Source organism: Megascapheus bottae, chromosome 38, assembly GCF_031878675.1.
Source record: "Megascapheus bottae isolate mThoBot1 chromosome 38, mThoBot2.hap1, whole genome shotgun sequence".
Classification (NCBI taxonomy): domain Eukaryota; kingdom Metazoa; phylum Chordata; class Mammalia; order Rodentia; family Geomyidae; genus Megascapheus; species Megascapheus bottae.
In genome coordinates, this window is record NC_143546.1 from 4,341,706 (window position 1) to 4,351,680 (window position 9,975).

General features: G+C 44.5%; 1 protein-coding gene across 1 annotated transcript in view; it reads right to left on the reverse strand.

Moving 5' to 3' along the window:
- Window positions 1-8,696, reverse strand: part of Nsd1 (nuclear receptor binding SET domain protein 1) — a 78,601-nt gene extending 69,905 nt beyond the window's left edge. Inside the window, exons 1-2 of the mRNA XM_090325555.1 lie at window positions 8,586-8,696; window positions 7,753-7,842 (exon numbers count right to left, since the gene is read on the reverse strand). Of these exons, the coding sequence (XP_090181681.1) occupies window positions 7,753-7,842; window positions 8,586-8,615 (120 nt within the window). The 5' untranslated portion in view covers window positions 8,616-8,696. The remainder of the gene's footprint in view (window positions 1-7,752; window positions 7,843-8,585) is intronic.
- Between the last annotated feature and the right edge of the window lie 1,279 nt (window positions 8,697-9,975).

A 9,975-nucleotide genomic window follows, 5' to 3' on the forward strand; every position in this document is an offset into this window, starting at 1 on the left:
TTTGCTTTTGTGATCTAAGGAGGGTTTGGGGTGTATGTCTATTGACAGGTAGTAATTTAAAAAAACTAAACCAAATTAGCCTATAAAATATAACTTTTATTCACTGACTCAACATTTACCAGACTAATGGTTCTGAGACTATAAATACATAATTTCTCTGAAAAAACTCAGTCCAGGGGCCAGGAGTTTGGCCTAGTGGTAGAGTGCTTGCCTAATATACACGACACTCTGGGTTCGATTCCTCACCTACCGCATACACTAAAAAAGCCAAAAGTGGTGCTGTGGCTCAAGTGGTAGAGCACTGGTCTTGAGGAAGGCCCAAGGACAGTGCTCAGGCCCTGAGTTTAAGCCCCAGGACTGGCAAAGAAAAAAACAACAAAAAAAACTTGGTCCAGAGCCAAACACTGTGGCTCAAGCCTATAATCCTAGCTACTCAGAAGGCTGAGATCTGAGGATCAAGGTTCAAACCCAGCCTGAGCATAAAGACTGTGAGACTCATATCTTCAATTAACCACTAGAAAACTGGAAGTGGTGCCAAGGCTCTAGCGGTAGTGTGGCAGCCTTGAGCTTAAGAGTTCAGGGACAGCACCCAGGCCCAGCGTCCCAGCCTACAGTATGGGCTAATATTCTGATCAAGTCACCCAGCTAAGCTGCTCCCTAATTCCTAATACTTTTTTGATACAAGTCTGAGTTAGACCCTGTCTTGGGTGCTACCCCTGAGTTTTTTTGCTCAAAGCTTGCGCTCTAGCACTTGGCCATGGCTCTATTTCTGGCTTTTTGGTAGTTAACTTGAGGTCAGAGTAAGAGTCTTATGGACCTCCCTGCCTGGCTAAAATCAAACTCCATCATCCTCCCTCTTCACATCTCATAGTTGTGAGCCACTGGTGCCCAACTACTTTAGTTTTTTGTTTGTTTTGTCAGTCATGGGGCCTGAACTCTGGGCCTAGGTGCTGTCCTGAGCTCTTCAGCTCAAGGGTACTGCTCTACCCGCTGAGCCGCAAGACCACTTCCAGTTTTCTACTGGTTAATTGTAGATAAGAGTCTCACAGTTGGGGCGGGGAGTTTGGCCTAGTGGTTAAAGTGCTTGCCTAGCATGCATGAAGACCCGGGTTTGATTCCTCGGCACCACATACATAGAAAAAAGCCGGAAGTGGTGCTGAGGCTCAAGTGGTAGAGCTCTAGCCTTGAGAAAGTCCAAGGACAGTGCTCAGGCCCTGAGCTCAAGCCCAGGACTGGTAAAAAAAAAAAAAAAAAAAGTCTCACAGTCTTTAGTGCCTGGGCTGGCTTTGAACCGTGATCCTCAGATCTTAGCCTCCTGAGTAGTTAGGATTACAGGCATGAGCCACTGCATTTGGGCTTCTTCTTTAGTTTCGAAGGTATTGAAGTATGAACTCGGAATCCAGTCAGGTTACTAGGCAGAAGCCACGCCCTTTTTTATTTTTCACCTATGTCAGAGCTTTATACTTCCAAGTGGATCTGAGATGACAAGCATGCTGGGACCTTCTCTTTTCTCTTTGTTGTCAATCATGAGGCTTGAACTCAGGGCCTGGGTACTGTCCCTGAACTCTGCTCAAGGCTAGTAGTCTACCACTTTGAGCCATAGCACCACTTCCAGTTTTCTGATGGTTAACTGGACTGAAGAGTCTCACAGACTTTCTTGCTGATACTGGCATTGAACTGTGATCCCCTGATCTCAGCCTCCTGAAATATTTAGGATTTAAAGCACTGAGTCACAGTACCCAATCTAACGTTACAACTGATTATTACAGATCATATTACAGCATGATAGAAGTGTTTTTTTCTTGATGTACGAATTATCAAAATACAGGGCTGCAGGGCATAACTGGTGGTAATAAACAAGTTCCAGACCTGGGATTCAAACCCCAGTACCTCCCCAGCCCCAAACAAAACACATTTAATACATTTTCTTTCATTTTTTTCATTGTTTTATTTATTTATTTGAGCCAGGCTCTGGATATGTGTATATATAGCCCAGGTTGGTCTCAAACTGTCTAATCTTTTCTTAGCCTCTCAGGCACTGATTACATGCATGTGTGCCACCATACTGGCTCTTTAATACATTTTCAACTGCATCAATTGCAATGTTAAGGAAATGCCACTGGTACATGGAACTAAATTGTCAACTTCCAATTAAATCTTTCAAAAATGCTGTTGAATATGAAATTCCAATAACAATTAGTGTGGCATTAAAGTCTGTAATTTCCTCTCAGTTCACTTATGGTTTGAACATGACTTATTTTCATCAGGGAATTCCAATAGCTTCAATTACAGCACCAGGAGAAATAAGAGATGACATGGGGACTATATCCTCATAATTTACAAAGAAAATCCTTCTTCAGACTCTTCCTGGTATATGAGGGGATATCATATAACCAGTAATTATTTTTAATTTAATCTAATTTGTAAATATAATTGCTTATCCTCCAATATATTCTAACCTTCCAGCAATCTTTAAGAATATTACTATATCTTACATAAGGCAAGTGGAGATGTATTAAAAAAATGTAAAGACCCTAATAAACTGATTTTACCTGATTACAACACTAAAATTTAAAACCAGCCCCAATTACTGACAGCAAATAATAAATAAATATATATGATTTTATTTGTTCTCTATCAAGTTTGTAAAAATGAAAATGTTTTGAAACCTATTTATCCATAACCACTGAAAAGAGTATAGATCATTAAATTACATGAAAAGAATTGTAAAACTTCAATATCCCAGTTCTGAGGCAGGAGAATCAAGGCCAGAATGGGCTACAATATGAAACACGCACACACGCAGAGGACAATGAAAAACCCAACTCAACAATGCACAAAATAGCTCTTCAATCTTGGTGTAGAGGCTCATGTCTATAATCCTAGCTGCTCAGGAGGCATTAAAGACCCAGAGATTTTTTTTTCTGGTCAGTTGTGGGGCTTGAACTCTAGGCTAGGCACTATCCCTGAGCCCCTCAGCTCAAGGCTACTATCCTACCCCTTGAGCCACAGCACCACTTCCTGTTTCTAGTGGCTAGAGATAAGAGTGAACTGGGATCTCTTCAGATCTCAGTCTCCTGAATCACTAGGATTACAGGTATAAGCCATGGCACCAGTTATTTAGCAAGATGTAGAGACACCTCTGATCTCCAATGAACCACTAGAAAATGCAAGTGGGGAGGGTGGTAGCCTTGAGTTGAAGAGCTCAGAGACAGCCCCCAGGCCCAGAGTTGAAGCCCAATGACCCACCAAAAAGTAAATAAATAAATAAATTCTGTGTATCACTCAATTTTGACAGGAAGAAAGAAAAAGAACAAAACGTAATCAATCACTATACAATCTAATAATACTTCTACTGGATAATTATCCCACAGTAGTAAAATCTTATGCACTCCGCCCCCCAAAAAAACCTGTAAACAAATGTACTTATCAATCCGTACTTTTCCCAAAAGGCAGAATGAGCCCAAATGTCCTCCAACAGTCAATAGCTATGAAATCTATGGAATATTGGACTACAGGCAAGTATCAGCTCCAGAATTCAAAGCCCAATACTACCCTCCAGCCCCAAATCACTAAAAACAAATAACAACAACATCAAACACTTATGCTATCACCCATGCGTGATGGCATATGCCTGTAAGTACCAAACTAGAGGGAAGCTAATGCAGAACGGCAAGGTCCAGGTCAGGCTGGAGTACAATAAGACCCTGTCTCAAAACAAAATCAGGGACTGGGAGTTTGGCCCAGTGGTAGAGTGCTTGCCTAACATGCACAAAGACCCACATTCAATTCTTTGGTACTGCATATACAGGAAAAACCAGAAGTGGTAGAGCTCTGACCTTGAGAAAGTCCAAGGACAGTGCTCAGGCCCTGAGCTCAAACCCAGGACTGGCAAAAAGAAAAAAACAAAAACAAAAAACTGAAAATGATGCCCTGGATCAAAGTGATAGAGCCCTATCATTGAGCAACTGATCCCCCCTCCACCCCCTCAAAAAAAGTTTCAGCAAACTGGGGATACAGAAGCAAAACTACAAAGTATTAAGAAGCTGTAAACAAAGTAGATGTCTTTTTCAAGAATTCACACACAAACAGAACTGTAACTTGGAAGTTAAAATAAAAGATGTTGTTGAGTACCCATGACTTACACTGTACCCAGCATGCTGAGATTCAGAGGGTCAGTATTTAAAGCCGGCTTGGGCAGGAAAAAGAATCCAAAACCAGCAAAAAGCCAGGCTGGTGGCTGGCACAAATAGTAAAATTCTAGTGGGCAAATAAGTCAAGCAAGTGTGAGACCTTGAGTTCAAACCCTATACTGTCAGAAAAAGAAAAAAGAAACTACTTCAAATCAGCAGACAGAAATGTAGGAGATAGTGCAGACTCAGTTAAAAATGTTCAAGACTTTCAGAAGCAACAAAAGAAAAACAACAGTATTCAGACTAAATGAGACAAACAAAACTTAATAAATTATTTCCTGTTCAAGCTTTCTTCCAGATTTTAGCAATCACCACTTTGTGCAAACAAAAGCTTTCCACACTTGAAGGAATCCTACAGTGTCAACTCACATATAAAAGCTTGAGATCAGGATTATAAACTAACATCCTTTTTTTTTTTTTTTTGCCAGTCTTGTGGCTTGAACCCAGGGATTTGTGCATGCTAGGCTAATACTCTACCACTAGGCCACTCCCCGCCCCTAAAATCGTTTTTTTTTTTGGTTCATCATGAGGCTTGAACTCTGGGCCTTGGCACTGTCCCTGAGCTCTTCTTCAGCTCAAGACTAGCTCTCTACCACTTAAGCCACAGCACCACTTCCCTAACAATTATTGTGTATCAGTGTACCCAGAGAAAATTATTGGAAATGAACTGAGAGGTGTAACTCAGTGGAGTAAGAGTACTTGCCTAGTATGCATAAGGCTTAGGGATTCCATCTCTAGAAAAAATACTCAGCTAGCAGTGCTTTGCACCTGTAATCCTAGCTGAGATGGCGGTTCAAAGCCAGCCCAGGTACTAAAAACAAGAGACTCTCATCTCCAACTTATCACTAGAAAATGGGAAATGGGGCTGTGGCTCAGAGAGGTAGGACAGTAGCCTTGAGCTGAAGAAAAAGCTCAGGGACAGTGCCCAGGCCCTAGAGTTCAAGCCCCAAGACCCACCAAAAAAAAAAAGAAAACAGGAAGTAGCATTGTGGCTTAAATGGTAGAGCACTAGCTTTGAGCTGAAGAGCCCAGGGACAGTGCCCAGCCCACAGTTCAAGCTCCAGGACTGACAAAAAGAGAAAACAAACAAAAAATACTCAGCTAACATCTTACATTATTATTATTATTAAAGAGTACATGAAGATGAATTGAAAAGCTGCTCCCTCCCTTGGGCCAGGAGTTCGGACTAGTGGTAGAGTGCTTGCCTACCATGCATGAAGCTCTAGGTTAGGTTCCTCAGTACTAAATACACAGAAAAGCCGGAAATGGTGCTGTGGCTCAAGTGGTAGCGCTTTGAGGAAGCCCAGAGACAGTGCTCAGATCCTGAGTTCAAGCCCCAGGACTGGCAAAAAAAAAAAAAAAAAATTTAAATTAAATAAAACTACATATGAGACTGGGAATGTGGCTTAGTGGCAGAATGCTTGCCTAACAAGCATGAAGCTCTAGGTTAGGTTCCTCAGTACCACATAAACAGAAAAAGCCAGAAGTATCGCTATAGCTCACGTGGTAAAGTACTAGCCTTGAGCACAAAGAGGGGATTAGTGCTCAGGCCCCCCAAAACTGGCAAAATAAATAAAGCCAAGTCCCTCAACCATGGTGTCAGAGAAAAGATCCAATAGAAAAGCCAATTCTCTTCTAAGGAGAAAAAGACTACAGACAGGTACCAGTGCTACCTAGCTAATCCTAGCTACTCAGAAGACTGAGATCTGAAGGTTGTGGTTCAAAGCCAGCCAGAGCAGAAAAGCCTGTGAGACTCTTATCCCCAATTAACCATCAAAAAAACCAGACACAGTGGTTTAAAGTGGTAGAGCACTAGACTTGAAAAGCTCAGGAACAGAGCCCAAGTACTGAATTCAAACCCCACAACCAACTTAAAAAAAACAAAAAAAACAAAAAAAAAAGACATTTGCTAGGTATTTTCCTTTCTGCAACAATAAACTTAGTAAGTCTAATTGTCTCAACAGCCTAAGACTACATGTAAGGGTTTTTATTGCCAGTCCTGGGTCTGGGCACTGTCCTTGCACTTTCTCATGGCTAGTGCTTCACCTCCTGAGTCACTGTTTGGTAACTACTATTAGATACATAACATTGGATCCATCAGCCTCAAGATTCTTGAGTTGAACCGATACTCCACTAACATCTGTTAGATGATAACCATCCAGGTTTAATTTCTATTTGTATGCGTCTAGCAAAACATCCATGTCCATTCTCCAAAATAAATTTGTGTGTGTAAATAAAGACAAAACTATCATACACAAGGTCAACATGAACCACAGAAAGATTGGCCTGCAAAGATCTGCCGGTAGGTTTTCAAAATAGCCTTTCCACTGTTAGCAGTGGACAATAAATCCTTAAAAATCTGCCAATGCCAAGGAAAGAATCAGAGTATCAAAGCATATTTAAGATATGAATCAACAGAAACAAAAGTGACACACCCATATTCTCCCCCTGTAACTTTAAAGATTAACAGATTAAATGCATGGTAAAGTTAAATGTTTAAGGATTGCAAATACCAGGTTTTAAGTGGTTTTTGTTTTTTTTCTCATAGTATCTGTTTTCAGGCATCTGTTGTTATTACACAAATCCGTTTTTACAAATAAATCTTCTTTGGTGACAAAAGGACCCTGACTGTGGTGTGTGGGAAGAAACACAACTCGGAATCCACAGCTAACGCTGAAAGTCAATAATTTGGAAATTAAGTACTTTTGGATTTTTCTAAGTGATGATTTAGAAGTCAAATGATTCTGCCTACATCCAAGAACTTCAGTTACTATCCTCTAGAAGCATTACAGCACTAATAGAAACTTGGTTCACTTCTATACACATATATACACACATTCTTCAAATTTTACAACTAGAAGAATTAAAGAGCCTCTTACCCTGATACGCCAGTGATCAAAAGTATAGATGCTGTCCCTTCAGGAGTAGTTCAGAGAAAGCAATCTAATTTGAATTTTGACTGATGTCCAAGAAAGCTTCCTCAGACACTTTAACTCTGTGCCCAACAGGCACTTGAACCTACAAGCAAGTCACCTATTAAGTAAAAGTAATAAACTATGTTTCTTTATGTGGAAACTGGACTTCAGTAAGTAACAAATTGGTTGTCACCTGCACCTATAATACTGCCAGGCCAACGTTTTTTGTTAAAAACTAACATCTACTTATATCTTACAAATCAAATCAATGGAAGAATGAGGGAACGGATGACACTGCACAAAACAAAATGAATGTACTTATTACCTGACTCATGTAAATGTAACTCCTCTATATATCATCTCTATAGAAAATAACAAGAAATCATTTGTTTAAAAATCAAATGCCTGTAAAAACCTAAACACTGATCCAGTCCTCACTGAAATTAAGTGGAAAAGAGAACCAAAAACCACACAACAGAACTAAATTTTAAGACCAAAGTAAAATCCCCTCCCCCCAAATAACCTTATATAACCCTTTCAACTATGTACGGATAAACAACAAAAACAAATCAAGTTTCCCATTCAGTGGCACAAGTATTATATACAACCGTGTATATATGTAAGTGGTACCAAAAACTGCTTACAAATGGCAATTCCTGTGAAGTAGATGGTGATGAAGTTCCAGGTAATTCTAGCATGTTTCCTAATGTACTGGAACTGGAGTCTGGATCATCCTGAAAAGATAAATTTATTGAGTTAAACCGCTCTTCTATGGTACTGCTCGTATCTCCTAGTGAAAGGGGGTCTGGGAGAAGGGTTGCCTCGTCATGGGTGGCGTCCACTTCTCTTCTTTGCTTATTTGTCTGTGTTTCAGTCTGAGGAGCTAATGGCAAGAATGGCGATTTGACTGCACCAGCACCATCTCTACTCTCTGGTGTGCTGTCTTGTTCACTTTCCATGGCCACTTCTACACCATTCTGTGACTTAGGCTCATAATTGCAGGTGGCAGTGGTCTGAGTTTCCTCAAAGATCTCTATACTCTCATCCTCTGTGACTGGCTGTTCTGGGTCCATTTCAGAATTTACGTGTGCATCGTCCACACGAGTAAAACTCTCAAAGTGCAGAAAGCCATTCTTGATCGTCTTTGTTACTTTTAACTGGAGTTCAGGGGAGTTATTACAAGAGGGTTCCTGTTTCATAGCAAGTGCTGTTGGACCACCAGGACTCAAGGAAGTGCAAACAACTGGCGACTGAGCTCTTGAATCACTTTTTGCCGGGTCTTGAAAGGATTCTGATCCATCAGCAGACCCATTTAAATACTCTACATTGATCATGGAGGCCAAATCCTGTAGTCTCCGCAGTGGAATGTAACAAGATGGAGAATCTTGTCCATAAGCATTTTGGGATGTTCCACTGGCTGTCGGTAACTGCATAGTACACCCGTTAACTGGCTCAGAAAAAGTGGATTGACCATTACCGAAAGGGCTGTCCTTGTCTTCAGGAGCATCTACATTCACCGGATTAGAAAAGGGCGGCGGCAGACAATTCCTTCTGGATAGTTCACAGGTCTGATCCATCCTGGGCCCGCATCAACCTGGAATCCAAACACACCAGTCATTAATCCGAGGGGACAAGCCATCCGACTCTTCCCTTCAAAATGGCAGCCACTTCCCAAGGCCTTCGTGGCCTCTCGTGTGCCTTTCTGCTGCACTTCCAAGGGCGGAAAAAAAAAAAAAAAAAGTTCTCCCGGCTGACGATGGGGAGGAAAAAAAAAAAAAAAATGGCCTCGGCAGCGACGACGACGACGACGAACCCTCCACCAACTCCATCTTCCCCTCCCCTCCCCGCACACACACGCCGGAGCCCAGGCAGATCCTGCCACATGGAACTCGCCCGTTCCTTTTCTCCTGCGCTGCTGGCTCTCCAACACTTGGGCTGGGCTTACCATGAAAAAAAAAATTCCCCCCCCCAAAAAATATATAAAATATCTCCAAAGAGGAATCGTCTTTTTCCTCCTCCTCCTTCTCCACCCGGAGAATCCAACGAACCTCACAGGCCTGGCTCTGCTGAATAGGAGGAGGGGGCTGCGACAGGGTGGAAGAGGCCGAGGAGGGTGGACATGGCCCCCCCCCCAAAAGAACAAGCGCCCCCTCCTCCTGCTGCTGCTGCTGCTGCTCCGGGCGCAGCGGTCACAATAGCGCGGCCCCCCCACCCCCCCACCCCACCCCGCGCCCGGGGCCTCCGGGGCCTGGGCAGCGGCCGAGCGCAGGCCGCAGGCGGGGCGGCCGGGACCCCGGCGCAGGCCCGGCGGGGGCCGCGCGGCCTGTGCGCCCCGGGGAAGAGATCGGAGGCGCGCGGCGCGGGGTGGAGGTGGCGGCGGTGATGGTGGCGGTGGTGCGGAGGCCCCTCCGGGGGGTGCGGAGGGGAGGGCGGCCGGCCGGGCGCACAGCCGCCGCCGCTTCACGGCTTGACAAACATGGCTGCTGCCGCCGCCCGCCCGCCCGCCCGCCCGCCCGCCCGTCCGTCCGTCCGTCCGTCCGTCCGTCCGTCCGTCCGTCCGTCCGTCCCCGGGGCCCTCGAGCTGCTGCTCCTCCTCGATCGGCAGCCGGGAAACTTGTTGGGGGTTTGGGGGGGGAGGTTTGGCCTCACTTCCCTTCCGCACACCTCGATGGCGACCCCGCGGGGCGGCCCCCCTAGGGCGCACGCGCGGAAGTTGGCGGCGGCGGCCCGGTCAGCTAGGCCGGAGCCCGGCTGGTCGTGATGGAGGAAGGAGGGGAAGCGACGCCGGCGGCCACCCCGGGCTCCTCCGCCTCCGCCCCGACCCCGCGGCGCCCCCGCCTTCCCGCCGTCCCCCCCCCGCCCGCCCG